The 23,189-nt window shown below is 40.9% G+C and overlaps 1 protein-coding gene across 11 annotated transcripts in view; it reads right to left on the reverse strand.

Moving 5' to 3' along the window:
- NRG1 (neuregulin 1) overlaps window positions 1-23,189 on the reverse strand; it is a 526,342-nt gene that overhangs the window by 144,000 nt on the left and 359,153 nt on the right. For all 11 annotated transcript variants that reach the window (XM_053371946.1, XM_053371945.1, XM_053371942.1 and 8 more), the window contains one exon: window positions 252-435. In XM_053371946.1, the coding sequence (XP_053227921.1) occupies window positions 252-435 (184 nt within the window). The remainder of the gene's footprint in view (window positions 1-251; window positions 436-23,189) is intronic.

The raw sequence follows: 23,189 nt of genomic DNA on the forward strand, positions 1-23,189 counted from the left end.
CCTTGGAACAAATATAAGGATTATATAAGAGCTACAGTGTTGTTATTATTATGAAGCAAGGTATAACAGCAGCACCATCATAAAACCATTCTGTGAAACTGAAGTGATAACCTATTTCCATTAATTTGCACACATCACAATACACTGTTGGGCACACTGAGGTAATTAATGCAGTAGATGCCCACTCTGTGGTGAATAATTCAATTTTCCTCTTACAACTCAGCTTTTTAGATACATCACTGTATACTTACTTTTGTTTTTTGGGGCTCTTGATCTTGATGTTCTCCGGTCTATTTTTTTTTGTTATTTCCTTTTCATTTTTTAACCATTTGAATTTGAGAGAGGTGTGCTCAGAAATGGCTTCACATCTGAGAATTAATGTTTGACCCACAACTGATTCCTGGCTTTTCATCTCCTTCAATTTAGGAGGCACAGCTAAAAAAGAAAGAAAGAAAAAAGAATGTTTAAGTGACTAGTTAGCTCTTGTTTTTCCCCTTTCAAAGACAAAAGGTGACTCATCTGAACAATTCAGGGTGTTCTAAGATTCATAAAGATCATTTGACATTTTTTTTTTACAAGAATAATGAGGAGAGGGGTGGAGGAGTCAAGCATCAAGAGCCAGGGAAGAAATGAGAACCATTAATTCATGGTAGCCATGTGGATATATTCAGAGTATTATCACATACAAAGAAGAAATTGTAGTTTAACAAAAAGAAAAAGAAAAGTTTATGCAGATGTTCAGTGTAACCAAAGTTGCATGGGTTCAAAAATAATGTTCTTTTTAGCATGTCTTTAAAACATCTATTTCTACTTGGGGAGGTGAAATATTTTGCAGGGAGACTAATTTCATTGGATTATAAAGCCACATATTTATACAAGCATCTACTGCAAAGTAGCAATGAATAGATGGGAGATACAGGTATCTTTCCACCACTTCATCCTAAGGTGATATCGGTTAGTAGTATACCCATGAACATATGGGCAAAAGTAAGGGTACAGCTAGTGAATTAGCTATTACACTAAACTTTTAAACAACACATATAAAGCATGATTGCCCCCTCGAATCTGATGAACGGACCATAAACACTCTGCTAAAGAAACTAGGTGAATTGAGACGTGCTTCATTTCCAGTTGGTGACTTTGGCTTCAAAACCCCCAAAACCCAAAGCACTTTAAAACTTTTTTTTAAAACCCTCTATGAACTTTCAAGAATACAAACCGTGCAGATGGCTCTTAAACACTTTGTGTTAATGTTGACCGGTGTTTCCAAAACTTGGGTCTCCAGCTGTTTTTTTGTGTGGACTACAACTCCCATCATCCCTAGCTAGCAGGACCAGTGGTTAGGGATGATTGGAAATGTAGTCCAAAAACAGCTGGAGACCCAAGCTTGGGAAAAACTGAGGTAGACAATCAGCCTGTAGCACACGTGCGTACAAAACCAACAGCTAATGGTGCATTCAAACTGGAAAGATGTACGGCGGTTGATTGTTGTGTATACAAAGGAAAGGTCAGACCTATCCCTGTGAAAGAGAAAAAATGAGGGGGCTCTGGATCTAATGGATCCTTGGCAACCCCAAACTTCTCTTGAACACCTCTGTTTATCCCCTTCTGCTGCTTGAGGCATTTAAGCCAGCTTTTTTCAGGGTTCAGGCATATTCAGTAGTGTAGGCAGCATATTGTCTGCAGACCTCCATCAGAACTTAAACCACTTCTCAATGCCCTCAGCTAGCCCTTAATGGTAGGATTGCAGCCTTAGTTCGTTATTCACCATTGAAACAAATGAAAGACAATGTTCCTAGGTTCAATATATCCTATTAATAATAAATTAGGTGAGAATGGTTTACATTTCTTGATATAATAAATTTGTTGTTTAGGCTGTCAATTCACATAGCAAATGCAATATTCTGAACAGAAATCTATTTGGATTAAATCTTGATGGTTCATATTCGTTTGTTATAGTAGTGGGAATTATAAATTAAAGTAGAGAAAACTCTCTACTTTAAGCTCTTCACTTTTGCAGTAATATTATCAGGCTTCAAATGTTTTGCAACCACTTTAATCAATTCCCACTACTATAATGTTGACATTTACCAACATTTGTTAAAAGAGCACATGCCAAAATGATCTGATTTTTTTCCTTTTTTTACTATTATGCACCAATTAATACGCAAAAGCATTTATAGTTTTCAGCAACTAAAATAACAATTAGCGAACATCAGGAATGACATCCTAAGAATAAAGCTTTTCAGCTTCTAGAAAAATAGCTCCTTTTAAAGCAAACGTTGCTGGCAAATCAATTTGCTTATAAGGTAAATGCACCATTTGCAGAGTTCTGATCCCTCGCAGAGCAAGAAGACATTGGACAGAGCTGTTTTAAAATAATTTCTGTAACTTTACATGATATGCCATGAGACAGTCAAAAACAAACTCAGAGAGAAAGAAGAAAGAAAGAAAAGCCGTTAAGAATGCCCAAGGGACTATCCTCAAAGCAGCAGTGTTCATATTAAGGTAAAGTGAGCCATGTTTCATACACATTCCATGCCTGAAAATTCACTGAAATACTGCACAGTCTCATATGTAACGGGGGAAAACTAGACAGACAGACATCCAAATCTACCTTAGAGATTTCTTACTTCCCCCTCAATATGATCCTCCATGTCCCTCTTTTAACATGATTAATTTCCAAAGAAACAAGCAGCCCGGGTTACCCAGGAAGAAATGAGAGAAATGATCTTGCAGAAATCGGCCCCGAACTTGGCAGACCACAGTTCTATTCTTTGCTCCATCATGAGTCATTGACTGACCTTGTACTAGTCACTTAGCTGCTGTGGTTTTACAATACTGCAAGGCCAGATCAGTTAAACTTCAAAGGAAGGTGCATGGGAAGAAAGTGCGCTGCAAATTACGACGGCAGCTTGGCTGCCTTTGCAGACCTAAGTTGAGAGGAAGTCCCTCTGAACTCAGTGAAGCCTACTTCTGAATAAAAGTATGATTGGCCAGCTCAAACAGCCACCATATCATGATTTTCTCTGGTTGTAAACCCCCTGTAGCCATTGTTTTGTAGGCAAATGGTCTTTTGTAAGGCACCACATTTCATCATGCTTGTTTAACATAACAAACCTTAATAATAATAATAATAATTTTTATTTATACCCCGCCCTCCCCAGCCAAGGCCAGGCTCAGGGCGGCTAACAAGCAATAATAAAAACAAGTTGAATGAATACAATTTTAAAACAAGATTAAAATACAACAATTAAAATATTGAAACATTAAAATATTAAAATGTAGCCTCATCGCAGGAGGAGAAAGGAAATGAAAAAAGAAAGAGAGGGAGGGAGGGAATCAAATTGGCTCCAAGCCAAAGGCCAGGCGGAACAACTCTGTCTTACAGGCCCTGCAGAAAGAAAGCAGATCCTGCAGGGCCCTGATCTCATGAGGCAGAGCGTTCCACCAGGCTGGAGCCAGTGTTGAAAAGGCCCTGGCTCTGGTTGAAGCCAATCTAACTTCCTTAGGGCCCGGGACCACTAGGGTGTTGCTATTTATGGACCTTGAGGCTCTCCGTGGGGCATACTGGGAGAGGCAGTCCCGTAGGTACGAGGGTCCTAGGCCGTGAAGGGCTTTAAAGGTCAAAACCAGCACCTTAAATCTGTACTCCACTGGGAGCCAGTGCAGCTGGAAAAGCACTGGGTGAATATGCTCCCATGGCAGAGACCCCGTGAGGAGCCTCGCTGCTGCATTCTGCACCCGCTGGAGTTTCTGGGACAGCTTCAAGTGCAGCCCTGCGTAGAGCGAACTTCCTGACAGTAAGAGCTGTTTGACAGTGGAATTTGCTGCCAAGGAGTGTGGTGTTGTCTCCTTCTTTGGAGGTCTTTAAGCAGAGGCTTGACAACCATATGTCAGGAGTGCTCTGATGGTGTTTCCTGCTTGGCAGGGGGTTGGACACGATGGCCCTTGTGGTCTCTTCCAACTCCATGATTCTATGATTCTATGAATTACAGTAGTCAAGCCTGGAGGTGACTGTCGCATGCATCACTGTGGCCAGGTCAGGGCGGGAAAGGTACGGGACCAACTGCTTGATGCGGCTTGCCAACTGCTTGCCTATAGGTTGTGGTTAGTAAAGACAGTTTAATCACATTCTGCAAATATACTTGATAATAATGTCTTCTTCTTGACAAGAGAGAGGTTTGGTTTTTTAAAGTCAAACAGGATCAGCCATTAATCTGCTGCAAGCTGTTTTCAATGGCATAATTTAGTATAGGCATATCTAAGGAAATTAACGCTTTGACACTAGTATCTCTGCTTAAGAGGAGAATCTCCCAGCCCTCTTCTAGTGTACAGCAAATGTTATATACAGTATTAAGTAGTAAGCAGTAGTAGCAATATACAACCTACCTGGTAAAAAAATTGTTTCTACTAAAGAAATAACAAATTTTTCAAGATAAAATCATGGCGGATCCAACTTGGTCCTTAACTGGGAGTAAGTCTCATAATTTATTTCACTTAACACACTGTCAGTCACTAGCACTCAGATCTCCTATATCTTTTTTATGATATGTTTTTATACTATCCTTTGCCTAAAAATCTGCAAGACTGTATACAATAAAAATAAAATAATTCATAATGCAATATTTAAAACCAGTTCTCATAAAATGCCATATTTATTTGCTATATAAATTGACTAATCATAATTCCTGAGATTGTATATACAGTACAGAAAAAACATTTGCTATATACAGAAGAGATGTTTTGCATGTGCCTCCATATTAAGTTACTTAAGCCAAATCCTCATGTCAGAGATAGATAACAGAACTTTCAGAGCAGAAGGTGGTTTCCACTGAGACTTAACCCTAGGCACATCCCCCTCTCCCAATTACACACTACTGCCCAGTACATTTATGTGCCTCAACTCTCTGCTTTAGCTGCCAAACTCTCTGGTTTCTCCAATGAACCTCTGAAACATCCACAGTAGGTAAAGTGATTCCTTTTATTGGAATATACAGAATATTGCTATATGCAGTAAAACATAAATCTCTCCGGATGAAAATGGAAAATTCACAGAGAGCGTCAGATATAAATGTTGTTACTTAGACCATATTTAACCTTCAAAACAAACAAAGCAAGCAATAAAGTCAATAAAGAACTCTAAGTCCCAAATACTGGGGACCCAAACCACAAGAGGAGCTCCTAAATCCATATTTAAGACTTAACAATTTACCATATATTAAGGAATGCAAAGCAAGCACATAATCTATTTCCTCTTTTGAGAGCTACAAACACTAAGAAAGAAAGAAGGGGTGTCTGCATTTCTCATAAGAGGTGTGCTTGCTTTGCATTCCTTAACATTTGGTAAATTGCTATGTTTTACACAGTCCATAGGCTAATAGGTTGCTATAGAATTAATACATTGCCTCTTTTCAAATCAAGACATGATCCACAAACTATTTAATCTGTGCAGGTTTTTTTTAAAGGGGTTGTGCCTAAGTACCACATGGCCAGACAGCCAATCTTCATGACTGCTTAAAAAACATACAAAACCCTTTAAATTTTGTTCAGTTATTTAGATGGGACAAAAACAACAGGCCTTATAATCATTCCAAAAACTTACATAATAAGCCCCTGTATGATAGTGAGGGGTAAAACTCAACTTTTTCACAAATTTGCAAACTGTTTAGGTAACAATCTCAAGACTTAGTAAGAATCAAGATAAGAACCAAGACTTCTGAGGAGAAAATGCTTCCGAGGTCTAGAGATGCTTTGTAAACGTACAGGAGACTAATAATCTAAATGGTTAGCTACTTTTGCTTTGTAGAGGGAAATAACCATTCAGATTTATCCTATTAAGCCCTCTCAATGCATTTTTAAAAGTTACTCATATAGTCTCAGAGCCAGTTCTACATTTTCCCATCCATTCCTGAGCAAGAGACTTGTATTGGGTCTTTCCTGGAACAGGAGACCTATGCCTCCAGGAGACCTATGCCTCTTGTTTCCAGAGTCCTTAAATATGTCCTTCACACTTGTCTTTGAAACACAGAGAGAAGTTGAAAAAGGTTAAATACTTGGGAATCTGGTTAACTCCTAGGAATATTGACTTGTTTCAGAACAACTATATACCGGTCTGGAAAGGAATAAAGAGAGACTTAGAGGTGTGGGGAAGAATGAAATTATCTTTTTGGGGTAGAATATCTATGATAAAAATGAGTGTCCTTCCAAAGATGTTATTTCTATTTCAAACTATCCCCATATTAAAGGGGGTAGCAATCTTTAGAGAGTGGCAAAGAGTGCTTTCAAGGTATATCTGGCAGGGCAAGAAGCCAAGAATTAAATTTAAATTACTAACGGATGCAAAGGAAAGAGGAGGCTTCGCCCTGCCAGACTTGAAATTATACTACGAAGCAGCAGGTCTTTGCTGGTTGAAAGAGTGGATAAAATTAGAGAATAAAGAACTATTAGACTTAGAGGGATTTGACAATAGATTTGGATGGCACGCGTATCTATGGTGTGAAAAGAAGAAAACCCACAAAGGCTTTGGGAACCACATATTTCGGAGTTCATTAATTGAAATATGGGATAGGTATAAAAACCTATTAGAACCGAAAGTTCCACACTGGTTGTCGCCATTAGAGATTATGAGTGTAAAGAAAATAAATATGAGAGGTAATTGGATTACATATGGTGAATTGATAATCAAAGAAGGAGGAAAATGGAAATTAAAACCATATGAACAAGTCAAAGAATATGTATATGATTGGTTGCATTATTTTCAGGTTAATGAAATGTTTAAAAAAGATATTAAAGAAAGTGGTTATGTAGAAAAAGATTCGAAGTTCCAGACAGACGTGATTAACAACAATTGTAAAATTTTGTCAAAAATGTATAAAATATTGTTGGAATGGAATACCAAAGATGAAGAAGTTAAATCGGTAATGATACAATGGGCCAGAGATTTTGGTTATAATATTCAGTTTGAGGACTGGGAAAAACTGTGGAAAGAGAATCTAAGATTTACTGCTTGTACGGTACTTAAAGAAAATGTTATGAAAATGTTTTACAGATGGTATATTACACCGGTAAAATTAGCAAAAATGTATAAGACGTGCAACAAGTGTTGGAAATGCAAAGAAAAAGAAGGTACGTTTTACCATATGTGGTGGGAATGTAAGAAAGTGAAGGGTTTCTGGGAGATGATTTATAATGAAATGAAAAAGATGTTAAAATATACATTTGTAAAGAAACCAGAGACCTTTCTTTTAGGAATTACAGGGAATGAAATTAGAAGAAAAGACTGTAAACTTTTTCAATATGCAGTCACAGCAGCAAGAATTCTACTGGCCCAGAAATGGAAACAAGAGTTAATACCGACAATAGAAGAATGGAGACTGAAGCTGACTGATTATGCAGAATTGGACAGACTAACCGGAAAAATTAGATATCTCCGAGACCAAAAGTTCATCGAGGACTGGGGGAAATTTGTCGAATATCTGAAAAGAATATGTGATGTGCAAACAACACTGGCGGGATTTCAAGAAGCACTGTGAAAGTTGAGATATATTGTTAAAAAGAAATAGGAGTGGGAGGGAAGTTTAATGGCAATATAAACAGAGGAATGCGTAAATTGAGGGATAAATATGGATGATTGTCAGAGAAGCTGAAGGAAGTCTAAAAAGAACTAAAATTGTGAAAATTTGGCAGAATTGTATATTTGTATTGGAAAATAATAAAAATAATTTATAATAAAAAAGAAACACAGAGAGAAGCTGGATGCACCAATTAAAGAACAAGTCTCATGTTTGGGGTAGTGACCCCTAAGTTCAATGTGTGTCTCACATAGCTGTCTAACCTTGCTGAGTGTTGGTATGGGCAGCACTCATTAAAATGGTTAACCTACATCCATGTCTCTCCATGGCAAAGTATATATTTAGAATCCAAAACAAGCTCAAGGGTATGCGCTCTTTTAAACCATTCTGGTATGGAAATAAAGCAACATTAATTTCAGGCCTGCTTAAATCCATGTGGTGTTTGCATTTCAAAATCTCAAGTCTAAGACTTTAAATACACTCATAATTAAATTCATGAGTGTGTAAATGAGCACCTGATTCAGAGACAAGTTTACCCTCGCTAGGTGAATTACTACACGCGATAAAGCCACAAAAAATCCATAGTACAGGATCAATATACTCTTAACAGATTTCTTAGAAGAGCTTCAGGCAGACACCAGGAAACGACTTTAGAGAAAGTTTCCAACATAACATTATGAAAGACATTATAAAGAGAGAGAAAAAATGTATCCTCTTTTAAAGTCATCCAAGTTGGTGGTCATTGCTGTCTCCTGGGGAAATGAGTTCTATAGTTAACTATGTGCTGCATGAATTAGTACAGTGGTACCTTGGTTGTCGCGGGACGCGGGTGGCGCTGTGGGTTAAACCACAGAGCCTAGGACTTGCCAATCAGAAGGTCGGTGGTTCGAATCCCCGCAATGGGGTGAGCTCCCGTTGCTCGGTCCCTACTCCTGCCAACCTAGCAGTTCAAAAGCATGTCAAAGTGCAAGTAGATAAATAGGTACTGCTCCGGCGGGAAGGTAAACAGCGTTTCCGTGCGCTGCTCTGGTTTGCCAGAAGCGGCTTAGTCATGCTGGCCACATGACCTGGAAGCTGTACGCCGGCTCCCTTGGCCAATAAAGCGAGATGAGCACCGCAACCCCAGAGTCGGCCACGACTGGACCTAATGGTCAGAGGTCCCTTTACCTTTACCTAGGCTTTTGCCTTGGTTGTCAAACTGCTTGGCTTCTGAACAAATCGGCTCATGGATGCTGCAAACCCGGAAGTGTGTCTTCCGGTTTGCAAGTATTTTTCGGAAGCCAAACGTCCGACGTAGCTTCTGATTGAGTGCAGGAAGCTCCTGCAGCCAATCGGAAGCTGCGCCTTGGTTTTCGAACGGTTCTGGGAGTCGGCCAGACTCCCGGAACGGATTAAGTTTGACAAACAAAGTACCACTGTACTTTCTTTTATCCATCCTGACTCTTCCAACACTCAGCTTCGCTGGATCTCCAAGAGTTCTAGTGCTGTGAGAGAGGGAAAGAAAACATTTCTCTGCCGAAATTCTCTGTGTGATGTATTATTTTATGAACTTCTGTCCCCTCTTACAAACCTTTTCTCTAAACTAAAAAGTCCCAAACGTTGCAAGCTTTCTTAAGGGAGTCGTTCCATCCCCTTTATCATTTTGGTAGCACTTTTCTGAACCTTTCCCAACACTACAATATCCTTTTTGAGGTGAGGCGATCAGAATTGTACGCAGTATTCCAAATGTGGTCGCACCATAGATTTGTATAATGGTATAATTATATTGACAGTCTTATTTTCAATTCATTTCCTAATGATCCCTAGCATGGGTCAGTAGCTATCATGTCACAAAAAAGTATTGAGTAAGAACTGACCAACAGCTGCTGAATGTCTGCATGTAATCATTTAAGCAGACACACAACTGTATAGAGAAAGCTAGTGTGAATCAGCCTATATTTTGCAATTAAAGTGACAGCCATCTGCATTATTGTAAAAAAAGGGTAGCTGTGACAGACATGCCTGTAAACTTACTGTATCTGTTGCCCGTTTTGTACATTGAGATACCTCTAAGCAGTTGTGACTGTGTACCTGATCACAATCAGAAACTCAGAAGTGTGAATCAGCCACAGTTTACCTCCCAAGTTAAACAATATTGTTCACACAATCTTAACTTAATTTATTTATTGGCGCCTTGAATATAAGCATACATTAAGCTACATTTACTTGCAATGCCAGCACAACATCCCTGCAACGATGGTGTAATGTAATTGTTGGCATAGCATTGCTGATGTTGTAGTAAGTATTTTCTCTCTAAATGCTCAAATTCAGCAAAAGCAATGCATTTAGAAAACTGTTCTAATTTGGGGCAATTAGGACGTTATGGCTTGGGAGAGAAGAGAAATGGTAGCAAATATCTGCTTCACTGCTTCCCAACAAAGTATTTTAAATACACATGCATGATTCAATGGGCTTTTTCTACGAGAATGTATCCTGCCTTAATTTCCTTAATGGTTTATGAAGCTGCCTTAACTTATATCGTTGGAGGTTTATGGTTGTAAAGATGCTTCTGAAAAGGACACTGAAGGGAATCACTAGGAATGCTATGCATTTATCTGCAGCAAAAAACAGTTTATTAGGAAATCAATCTGAGCACCACTGCTAACTTGGCTGGTGGCTCAGTTACTACAGTAGTTTAGAATCTTATTGAGCCTGTATATTTAAAGCTTAAATATATGCAACGTAAGCACCATGAAGATTTGGATGATTCTAGTTTTACTGGAATATACATTGAAACCTTATTTTATCGAAGATAGCTTAGTTCTTAATCAATATTGTTTTCTCCCCAATACATAGTTAACAAGGTAGGAGGAAGATTACTTACACCGAGTCCTTAATGAGGTGTGTTTGCCTTTTCCATAGTTCAGTGTGGAGCCCCAGTTAGATAAAGCAAGGACAAGCCTGGGACAGCTCAGCTGATCGAGCAAGAGGCTCTTAATCACAGGTTTGTGGGTTCAAGCCCCACGATGGGCGAAAGATTCCTGCATGGAAGGGGGTTGGACTAGATGCCCTCCGTGCTCCTTTCCAACTCTACAAATTATGAGTCTATGATCCAACAGCCAGTAATTCTCCAGCATTTTGTTTCAGTAAACCTGATCAATAAACTGATATTGATCTGACAAAAGTGAAATGGGAAGATGCTTAGAAGGAAGTGATTAGAAAGAGAAATGTGGGGGGGGGGGCAAGGGATAGAAATGTTTTTGGGCGGTTTTTCTTTTTAAAAGGAAAAGCAGCTCTGCTAATCTCACACATCATTAGCCCCCTGCTGGTAGAATTATGAATCCACACACACAGAGAAGCAGAGAGGGACACACATTGCTCTAGGAAAATGAGATCCAGGTCAAATATATTTATTGCAGAGTGTAGATCAAGTCATTATCTAGGCTGTGGTTCTGTCTGGAATTTGTGGATGATATAATGAAACAGCATAACAGTATCCCCCCCCCCCCAATCTTGACAGGATTAAACCAAGTTTTGACAATGTAATATTTCAGACTTTAATGCTTTAGAAGAAATTCAAAAAGCACATTTGGAGAGTTATTCTGTTATTTTATTCTTATTAGTTTTTTCTGGGTTACCCAGGGGGCCTGTGCTGTATAAGAACAATAAAGAATAATAAAAAAAAACCCTAGTATGAAAGTAGGTTTGTAAAGCCTCAAAAGGAAATGCAAACTCCTGCAATTCATCACAGGAAAGAAGTAAGTTTATAAGATTACAAAAACCTGCACTGAGATAGAGGCTGCTAAATATAGTTACTGTCAGAGATGCTTTCTGTCAATAAGACAGCGATATATCATTAGGGACAAGGTCTGTACTGCTGCATTAGAAACTCAAATTTTTCAACTATATAAATCCATCTCATGCAAACCAGAGTTAGTTAAAAGAAAAGAAGCCTAGCCAGTTTCCTTCAATTTGATGTTTAAAATGTAGACAATACATGAGAGAAAGTGAAAAGGGGGGGAGATAAGGAGAGGAAGATGGGCAAGGGTAGAATTCCTATCAAGATTTTGAACTATGAAAGCTAACATAGTTGGTGTTTTAAACTAGAGATTCTCTTGGTTTTATATACGCCATCCAGTTTTATGCTAGATTCTTTGTGGTGTAAAATAGAAGATTTAGCATATCAAGCTGTCTATATATCAGTATGACAAAGAAATGGAAACCTGCTTTTTGGTGGTTTTTGTATTAGCTATGGCTAAATATCAATTACAAATCCTGAACTGTAAAATATAAAGTTTCTAGAGTGTTATGCATGTGTTCAAATGATATCAAAATCGAATGGCTTATTCTGGGGACATGCCACAAGTATGAAATATACTGAAAGATTTCTAATTCAGGCAGCCATCAGTACTAAGAAGGGATATATGCAGTACATAAAAAGCAATTCTTAAGGAACAAACAGCTATTCTCTCCCTCCCACCCACCCACCCTGGTCAAATTCTCATTGTTCCTATGCTAGGACTAATTTTTAGGCTTATGCAGAACATATACACTGAAAGTAGAGGAAACATCTGGGGGTTATTATAACACCACTTTGCTAGCCCACAGCATTGCACAAATCCCCGCAGGCAAGGAATCACCCTTGACCTGCCAAACACGATTACTGCAGTCAAGCAACTTCCTTCTGCTGCACAGCTGCTCTCCCCACAGTCAGACGGACTTGCCATGCTCATACTGGCTTCAGGAGGAAACAAGCAAAGAGTCCTTGTTGCCATAGTGAGCACATAAAGACTTCTTGGCTAGGTAAAGTAAATTAAGGATGAGGTCGAGCAGAAGAATTTTGGCTTCAGTACAGTAGGGGAGAGCACAACAAGGCCCCCTGAAATGATTTCAGCCCCATCCTCCCCTTACAGAGCCCCCAGCTCTCATAAGCAATGCATACCTCCCACAATTGCTGCTGCATTTCCAGTTTCTACTCCCTTGCATTCACTTTTCCTCGCTACAGATCTTTCCTCACTCACACATCCTTTCTCTTTCGCTCTCATGCTCCCACTGAGCTCCGTCTTCCTGCTTCAACCTCCTCCAAGTTTTTCATACATAGTCTCCTTAGTTTCCTTCCCCTTCACTACATGTCTAATTTCATTACAACTTGTGTCACCGCTGCCCCCAAGAACTCTGCACTAATTTATCTCCCCCTTCACATTTCCTCCATGGCAAGTCCTAAAAGACCCTACCTAAACCACTCAGTCAGAGTCCATAAATTTACTTCGCCCTGAATTAGTTTTGAATACTGGTCTCTCAAGTTTTATGTTCTATTAAATTGGGGGGGGGGAGGAAATGTGGCTTGTAGAGTTCTCTGTCATATGTAGGTAAAGGTAAAGGGACCCCTGACTGTTAGGTCCAGTCGCAGATGACTCTGGGGTTGTGGCGCTCATCTCGCTTTATTGGCCAAGGGAGCCGGCGTACAGCTTCCGGGTCATGTGGACAGCATGACTAAGCCGCTTCTAGCGAACCAGAGCAGCGCACGGAAACACCATTTACCTTCCCGCCAGAGCAGTACCCATTTATCTACTTGCACTTGATGTGCTTTCGAACTGCTAGGTTGGCAGGAGCAGGGACCGGGCAACGGGAGCTCACCCCGTTGCAGGGATTCGAACCGCCGACCTTCTGGTCAGCAAGCCCTAGACCCAGAATCTAAATAATAAGAAAAGGGGGGGGGGGAGATAGAGGCAAACACTGAGCTTGCTGTATGGGATATAATAATCTCCTCCCCATCATAATCAAGCATACATTACCTGATGTGGTACAGTCTTCTCAAAATACATCTAAAGCTGCACATGACTTACTTCTTTGAAAGCACTTCTATGTGAAAAACCTCTACCCAACAACAAAACTTCAAGAGTATGGATCCTATTGTAGTATTAAGTTATAGAAGAGATGCTTTCAAATAAGCACGTCCCACATGAAAAGAGAGGACTGTGCAGTTGCTGATCAACTGAATGAGCCCACAGAGAGGCTAGAAGGAGGATATACACTGAGGGGAAACCAAGACGATACAAAGCTATATAAGGAAATAAAAGAGTAAAACTTTCAAGCTCCCCAGTTGCAAGAGCAAACAAGCTTCTGAGCATATAGGATAATTGCTTTCTCCAATGGAAGGTTCTTCTCCAGTACAGATGAAGACATGTAGCTAGTCCATCTAGAATCTGGTGTATAGTTCCCATATGCTCTTGATTCACAAATTAAATGTTCTCATCAGGTTGAGAATTTGGTTTCTGTGCCAGACTCAAACTTATGGCCCTGATTAGGCTTTGAGTTCATCTACAGTTTCGGGGAGTGGGATGTGAAGAATGGTGGAAATTACTATGAAGTTGCTTGCTAATTTTCCACAGCCTTTTCTGTAGAATATGCTATTCCAATGTAGCTTTCATATGGTTGATTCATAACTGCTTGTTCATTGCTTTGATTACTCAGAGATAAGTATATGGTTGTTTTTCCCCCATTGAGAATCATTACTTCCATATTTATTTGAAGTGATAATGAAAATTCTGTGGTGTTTGATCTATAATGGCTGTTTCATACATGCAAGCAATCATGTGACATTGCATCACAGTCAACAAAGGTTGAACATGCATGCTCACCAATCTATGTGATGTCTTTTAAGTAGCATAAACCTAGAGGTTTATGTGAACTAAACTAAGAAGGAAAGGTCAAGTTTGTCTTTTAAACATACTGTATGAAGTCACATTTTTGGGAAGGTAACAATTTCCCTGTAATCAACCCTTGATTTTCAATATTTCTCAAATTAAGACTACAAATGTGTTGATGTAGCATTGTATCAATTTTCAGAAGACTATTCTGCAGAGTTTACTTATTAAGAGGCAATGAATTAACTATCCTCATCTTAGTGGTAGATTGATGGAATGTACTTGCTGACTACGATGCTCTTAAGTCTATCATGGAGTCTAAAATCGAGAGAAATGCATTTCTGAAAGTAACTGAAAGGACTTGTAGTGCTTTTTAAAGCTTTCACTACTGAATAGCTTGGTTTAAGACCTCTATTATATTTGTAGCAATACACAGCTTTCACTGTGTGTGTGTATTAAATTGAATTCACCAATCAATTAAAACAGCTTTTTGGAATTATGCCATAGTACAATAAAAGTATACTCAGAAAAAAAATATGAATTGATTCTCCAATGGAACAATATTAAACAAGTTTCTGTATGATGTACTTAAATGGAATGCCAGCCCTTCTTTGACAAAGGGTTCGCCATAAAATGCCCTTTTCACAGTCCTCCTTTAAACATTTGCAGCATTGTGCTTTCAACCGAAGGTTTAATGTTTTAAAGAGGTACAGCAATGGTCAAACATATTGTTCTCCAACAAAATTCTGAGGCAGTCATTAGTTTAAAAGATACTCTCTGCCTACACAAAACTAAACTTGCTGCTGAAAATTCAAAATTTCATGAATATTGCAACAATATCTAGGTACTGCTGACAAGGCTGAAAATGACAAGCAGTGTCAGAAATTAGCCAGGCACCAGGTGCGTTTTGCAACTGGCATAGGTCCACTGCCTTAGTCCATAGTTAATACCATTTGTGTTTCCACTGTGTGTGTTTCTCCTTCTTGCATACTGGGACAAGTAAATAGTTGTAAGAGCAGGCTACAGTCAAGCAATGTAGCCGAGATCATAGAATTTTAGAATTAATGTTGGAAGGGCCCCATGGGTCATCTAGTCCAACCCCTTTGGCGAACAGATATTCTGTTGTGGCGACCGTAACCTAGGTTTAAGGTGCCATTTGGAACCTAGCTTATATATCTGAGTTTCTAACACTGACAAAGCTGGGTAATTATGAAAGTCATTATTATGGAAGACCAAATAACACCGGTCCTGAAAGACCTACACTGGCTCCCAGTATGTTTCCGAGCGCAATTCAAAGTGTTAGTGCTGACCTTGAAAGCCCTAAATGGCCTCGGCCCAGTATACCTGAAGGTGCGTCTTCATCCCCATCATTCAGCCCGGACACTGAGGTCCAGCTCTGAGGGCCTTCTGGTGGTTCCCTCATTGCGAGAAGTGAGATTACAGGGAACCAGGCAAAGGGCCTTCTCAGTAGTGGCACCCACCCTGTGGAACGCCCTCCCACCAGATGTCAAGGAAATAAACAACTATCTGACTTTTAGAAGACATCTGTTCCCTGTTTAGGGAAGTTTTTAATGTTTGATGTTTTATTGTGTTTTTAATTCTGTTGGGAGCCGCCCAGAGTGGCTGGGGAGGCCCAGCCAGATGGGCGGGGTATTAATCATCATCATCATCATCATCATCATCATCATCAGTAATTCTTCAACAGTGTGCTCTGTGAACTCTGTGTGCTTCCCTTCACACAAATAAGGCTCACATGAGACCAAAGTAATGAGCAACAGAGGACGTGACCACTGTACCTCTGCATGAATTCTTAGCAGGCTGTCCTAGGGGCAGGTATTTATTGTGGCTTTCTGTACTGGATGTGATTGAATCATTCATTCAATCAATCCCAATGCAGACACACTTAGAATTATCTGTCCTCAGAGGAGGCTAACCGCTGAATCTCTGCATGAGCTCTGGGCTAATAATAATAATAATAATAATAATAATAATAATTTTTATCCCACCTTTTTCCATGACAAGAAGCCATGATCCAAGCAGTAACTGTTTTTCTGCTTTAAACAGCTAGCTTCTCTGAAGCAAGGTAATTTTTATTTTAATACACACAAAAAGCTAACATTTGGGTTTAAAATGTGAAGAACCGACTCAATTTTAATTCAAAAATGTGAACTTTATAAAACACAGCCCTAAGTCATTTCAAATGCCACCAAGAGTGAAAGAAGAAAGACAGGAAGAAAATTAGAGGTGATTCCCCCCCCACCCCCGTTTCTGGCAGAAGTCCATACAGCTTTCACAAATGGGTTATGTTTCCTCCAGCAGCTAGCAGTTGCCACCTTTTTATGATACATGCATTGGGAAATGAACGTGGATACCAGCTCCCAATAGATGCAGAAGGTGTGAAAACAAACAAATGCATGTCATGAATCTGTGGCCTGAGACAGTTTCTCAGTGGCATCAACTAGGTTCAAGTCCCATCAAAAAAAAGGACAAAAAACCCCCTCCTATATTTGGGGTGAGGGGGCAGAAGGCAAAATTAATATTGCTGTTAACAATGACAGATGAATTTCCTATTTATCAATGAGAAAACAGCCCCACTAGGCTGCCTACATTACTTAAAATACTATTGCCTATACTACTGTTGATGGGACACGGGTGGTGCTGTGGGTTAAACCACAGAGCCTAGGGTTTGCCGATCAAAAGGTCGGCAGTTCGAATCCTCGCAACGGGGTGAGTTTCCGTTGTTTGGTCCCAGCTCCTGCCAACCTAGCAGTTCAAAAGCACGCCCCAAAAGTGCAAGTAGATAAATAGGTACCACTCCGGCAGGAAGGTAAATGGTGTTTCCGTGCACTGCTCTGGTTTTGCCAGAAGTGGCTTAGTCACGCTGGTCACATGACCTAGAAAAACTGTCTGTGGACAAACGCCGGCTCCCTCGGCCTTTAAAGCGAGATGAGCGCCGGAACCCTAGGGACGTTCGCGACTGGACTCAACTGTCAGGGGTCCCTTTACCTTTATACTACTGTTGAGAGTTTATGCAGGACAAGATTTTTGAATTTAAGTGGCCTCAGAACTCTCTCTCAGTACCTCAAGCTTTTTCTCTGGGGCAGCTGGGGGTGGGTAGAGAGAACATGTTCAAAGCATTTCGCTACGTACTTTTGTTTATTCTTTCTCTTCTGGACTGTGACTTTTTCCATGAAAACTGATAGTCAGTGCTCAGAGTGGGAGTCATTAGTCACAAATCCACCATGAAACTAGCCAGTCCTAATGATGCCTGACATCTAATTTGTCAAGGGAAATCTGAATCAACTTCAGTTCAAAGAAAGGGGGTAAGGAAACTAGCTATTTTCAGAAATAGAAATTTTTGCTTTTGAGCAGGTTTGGATGACTTTCCACATCACTCTAGGGAAAAAAGAGGTTATTATTGCAGAATTAATGCAGAAATAGAGTAAAACATGAAACTGTTTCAGTAGTCCTTATTTTTCTTCATTAAGAAGGGTAACATTTTCCAAATCTGTGTGATTCAGCTGTTGACAAATTTCACAGAACCATTCCCAGAGGGAGCCTGGCTCACTAAAGTGCCAAAGGTTTAATGAAATAGTAAATTAAACAGAGTTTTAAAACACAGGCTTTTCTTTCACCATCACCCCTACCTAGGTGGTGACAGAGTCTATGATGTAATTAAATTACCTTCTACATAGTCCTGAAAACAGTTTCAGGATTAGCTCCTCTTCCTTCCTTCTGTGAGGAAAAGAATATGCGCACACAATGTGGAAATATTAAGCAAAACTGGCAAATAAAATGTGAGCAAGATGGGGTTCATGGGGTGTTAGGGGAGGGGCAGTACCTCTGGTGGGGGACATGTCATGCTCCATTTGGGGTTAGTTTGTCCACCTTTGCTCCCCACGCTGCACTCAGCTCTCACTGAGAGCCAGTGTGGTGTAGTGGTTAAGAGCGGTAGACTCGTAATCTGGTGAACGAGACTTCTCTGAAGTCTCTCAGCCCCACTCACCTCACAGAGTGTTTGTTGTGGGGGAGGAAGGGAAAGGAGAATGTTAGCCGGTTTGAGACTCCTTCGGGTAGTGACAAAGGGGGATATCAAATCCAAACTCTCCTCCTCCTCCTCCTCACCTGTGGCTCTTAGAAGCTGTCTGTATGTGACAGCAGCCACATCCCAGGAAACAGCTTTGATTGGCTGGCAAAATCAGGTGAGGGTAGCCAATGGGTCTCAAACTCTTGGTGAGTTAGGGCAGGGGCTGGCAAAGTTTTTGTGGCTTGGGCCAGTTCATGGTCCCACAGACGCTGTGGTGGGCCAGAGTGTGTGTGTTTGTGTGCGCCCGCATGCATGCACAAATGCTATTTCCAGTGCTCCTTCCAGCACGGAGGAGGTGTGCGCAGTTCCCTATTGGCTGCAAGAGCTTTCTGTAGCCAATGGGAAGCTGGCCAGTGTCATGGAAGGTGGTCTCCGCTCTGCTCCGTACTGGTTTAGCGCAGTGCACGGGAGCTGACCGAGTGGGCGTCGGGGGTCCATGGGCCACTTGTGGCCCATAGGCCTTAGGTTGCCGACCCCTGAGTTAGGGACTTCCCCTGCATGCGAAGACAGACTCTGGTGGATTGAATGGACAAGAGCAATAGTGGGTCCAAACAGTCAAGAAGACCATCACTGCACAAGCTGTAGAGGAAAATGTGGGGAAGGTAGCTCATCTAGGAGAGAGAAAACTCTGGTCCTAAACCCCTGCTGTCTTGCGGCTATACTCATTTGTGAGAAAGGCTTTGGGAGTAAACTCTTGAGGAAAAATCTGTACTCGCTGCCTTGTGGGCCATTTTCGGAAGAAGGTAAGGCAAAGGAGTAAACCCTACACAAATCTGGAATGGGGTCCCTAAGATGGTTGGGTGGCACTTTGTATGCTTCCTTCTGGCAACTCCTGAAGCCAAGCTGGTGCTAAATGTATTACTCTGCATTCCTTTTGGACCACATCAGTGAGGCTGAGAGGAAGGTCTTGTCATCTGGGCAGCCCAGGCTTGTGCCCTGACAAGGTCACTTCAGTGCTGCTAACATAGCAAAAAATGTGAGAGGCAAGTTACCGGTCTCTGCAGCCGCAGCAAGCACTGTGATTCTACAGCATTTGACTTCACCCTCAGAGGCACATTCCATTCTCTCTCGAAACAGACAAATGCCAACTAATTTACCCAAATGCAATAGGCCAGGGATGGTTTTTTTGAGTCACTAAACCACAGAGCCTAGGGCTTGCTGATCTGAAGGTCAGCGGTTCAAATCCCCGCGACGGTCCCTGCTCCTGCCAACCTAGCAGTTCGAAAGCACGTCAAAGTGCAAGTAGATAAATAGGTACTGCTCCGGCGGGAAGGTAAACAGCATTTCCGTGCACTGCTCTGGTTCGCCAGAAGTGGCTTAGTCATGCTGGCCACATGACCTGGAAGCTGTACGCCAGCTCCCTCGGCCAATAAAGCGAGATGAGCGCCGCAACCCCAGAGTCGGTCATGACTGGACCTAATGGTCAGGGGTCCCCTTTACCTTTACCTTAAGCTCCAAAAACTTGACTGCAGTCTGAAAATGTCTGACCAATTTCATAAGCTAGTAGTAAGGGATTCACATATACACATGGCACAGTGTCACTGATTTGATGGTAAACGGCAGCTAAGGAATTAAATGTCCTACATGAAATATTTGAGGCAGACTGGCAATTAAAGGTGCCACATCAAAGTACCATATATACAGCAAAGTGTATATGAAAAACACCAAAAATGAAACATCCCCTTATCTGGGGCAAGTTGACACTGTCTCCAGGCAACTGGGTGGAAAACGTTTTTGAACTCAATTCTTTCATTCCAAAAATGAATTGGAAGAAGGGTTAGGGCAGGTAAGCCTTTTGTGCACCAATACAATGAGAAACCTCCCCCCCCCCTAGTTTTTGAACCACAGATGGATACAAATTTGGCGCAGGGAGCCTGATAAAATTCCTTTGAAGACAAGATATAGCTCAAGGGGCCTCAAAGCAGCCACACCTAAACTAACGTATTAGCTACCTTGGGTTGTACATTGCTGTTATACTTAAGTACGTTTTAATAAACAAACTATGCACACATCCCGCTAATTAATCTCGGTAAACTTGTTACAACAAAGCAAAATATTGTTAAGGGTTTGCCAAAAAGATGAAATTAGCCAGGAATGAAAGAAATGTTTAATTATTCTACAGCTCTCCTGCCAAATGCTGTGGAAGAGACACATCTTTACAACATGGTGAAAGGCCAATGGCAATAGTGCCAAATTGGCTTCTCTAAAAAGGTGTTCTACAACTGCACCTGAAAAGGCCCTGTCCCTTATATTTCAGATTGGAAGGAGGGAGTGCATAGAAGTGCCAATTATGCCTCTCTAAGCACAGAGCCTAGGGCTTGCCGATCAGAAGGTCAGTGGTTCAAATCCCCATGACGGGGTGAGCTCCCGTTGCTTGGTCCCAGCTCCTGCCAACGGCGTTTCCGTGTGCTGCTCTGGTTCGCCAGAAGCGGCTTAGTCATGCTGGCCACATGACCCGGAAGCTGTACGCCGGCTCCCTCGGCCAATAAAGCGAGATGAGCGCCGCAACCCCAGAGTTGTCCACAACTGGACCTAATGGTCAGGGGTCCCTTTACCCTTTAAGCAGCTAGGCAGAAGCAATGTACAAATAAAACGAACAAAATTTAAAAACACGCACACATGTTATTTACATGTTTTAGACAGGCTTGCTGAAACCAAGCATCTAAAACAGCACAACAGAAGCGTCTGGTGTCAGACAGAGCACAAATTGCCCTGCTGCAATGACTTACAGATGTGAAGAGGACAAGTGCAAGGTTGCAAAGTTCTGATGATCAAAGCTATTAAACAGGCATACCGGAGTGGGGGGCAATGTCACTCCTTATGTGAACTGGCCCCAGGCTGTTAAGAGCTTTATATGCTAGTATGATCTTGACCTTGGCCTGCCACAAATTGCCAGCCAATGCAGATCTTTGGGCAGAGGTGTAATATGCTGACAAGATTTTGCTCCTGTCAGTAACCACACTCCAGGGTGGAAGCCACACACATATAAAAACTGTTCTGAATTTTTTTTAAAAAAGCGTTTTAAAAAATACGTTGAATTTTCCATAAGGCTCACCATTGCCATCTAGTGCCACATTGTATATTGTATTTAAAACACACTTAAAACGTTTTATTTGCAGCTGTATAGCTGAGTCTCCAGATTCCACATTAACTGCTGCTTCCATACCAACCACATAGAGTGCATTTGCATGTGGCGCTATGGCCTAAACCACTCAGCCTCTTGGGCTTGCTGATCAGAAGGTTGGCAGTTCAAATCCCTGCGACAGGGTGAGCTCCCGTTGCTCGGTCCCAGCTCCTGACAACCTAGCAATTCGAAAGCACGCCAAAAATGCAAGCAGATAAATAGGTACTGCTTCGGCGGGAAGGTAAATGGCATTTCCATGTGCTGCTCTGGTTTCACCAGAAGCGGCTCAGTCATGCTGGCCACGTGACCTGGAAAAACTGTCTGCGGACAAAAGCCGGCTCCCTTGGCCAGTAAAGCGAGATGAGCACCACAACCCCAGAGTCGTCTGCGACTGGACTTAACTATCAGGGGTCCTTTACTTTTTAATAATAATATTAAGGAACATAATAGCAGATTGCAGCTACCTATGATAGGTTACCAAAGCAATGGAAACTTCACTTTCAAAACACAACCATTTTGGTATTAGAACTGACTGCAGGAGGCAACTCTGAAGTACCCTGTGTCAAATTTCACTTCAGGCCAACAACTGTATTGCTGGGTATAATTACTCCCCTTATTAGTTGAAGCTCTGGCTAGTATTGCTGATCTAAGCACATAATGCCTAAACTTGGTCTGGGAAAAGCAGCTTGTAATAGCTTCAGAATCAGACCTAAGGTTGAGATCAATACCTACACACTTTGATCAGCCAAAGTTAAGACTATTAAAAAACACACAGATGAAATGGCTGGAATAAAGTTGTTAGAGATATGAAATTTACAGGAAATTTAAGTCATGGGGTGGTTTTATACATCGGCACTGTAAAAAAATGTAACTATATAAAATCGTTATAACTTTATTAAGCCTCAGCTTACTTTAGTGTTTTAAAGAACGTGAAATATATTACGCGTACCATAACAAGAACATAAATTTGCACTGTGAAAGAAGGCTCCTGGCAAAAGTGTCGGCATATTTAAGACAGAATTATGAAGAACATGAGACCTATCTATCTACAACTGCTCCTTTCAAGTGGTTTCCTAGCCCACTACAATAATCTCTCCTACTGTAAAAGGTTGAAGATTTGCTGGTGTAACATATTTTAAAGTTCTAATTATCCTGTTATTTCGTATCTCATTGTCATTCAGTTCTGACCATACAATTTTCGCCTCTATATACCTGCTAATTAAGATTTCATTTTATGTATGGACTGCATTTTTTATTGCGCTTAAGTCTGTACATTTGTTTTTAAGGTGCCACAGGACTCCTGATATATATATGGTCTTGTGTCTGTACGGATAAAGGCAAAGAAGAAAGGAAACTGGCCACACACTCAGCAATCCCTGATGGGTTTTCTTTCCCCTTAGCAGAAATATAAAGTAAACATAAATACCAGAGCGGAGCTGAAAAAAAAGGAATCTGAAATGAAAAAGGACAGCATGTTCATGAACATCCCTTTGACCTCACATTGAACCTATTCCACAATCATATTGCATGAGATCGGATCAGAATGCATGCCAAGTCCAGTCCACCTGTGTGTGCATGTGTATGTGAAAGCACATGTATGCACATGCGCACCAGTATAGCTCTGTTGAGCTTTTTAACTTTTTGAAAATGGCAACTTTTGAAAACTCTTTAAAAACAGCCTTTTAGTAAACTTTCCTGATGCACATAAAACAAATGCAAAAACCCCATGGAACTATATGGTTCCAGTAAAATACGCAAGGCTAACTCTACAGCTGAAC

The sequence above is a fragment of the Podarcis raffonei genome, chromosome 17 (assembly GCF_027172205.1).
Source record: "Podarcis raffonei isolate rPodRaf1 chromosome 17, rPodRaf1.pri, whole genome shotgun sequence".
Taxonomy (NCBI): Eukaryota; Metazoa; Chordata; class Lepidosauria; order Squamata; family Lacertidae; genus Podarcis; species Podarcis raffonei.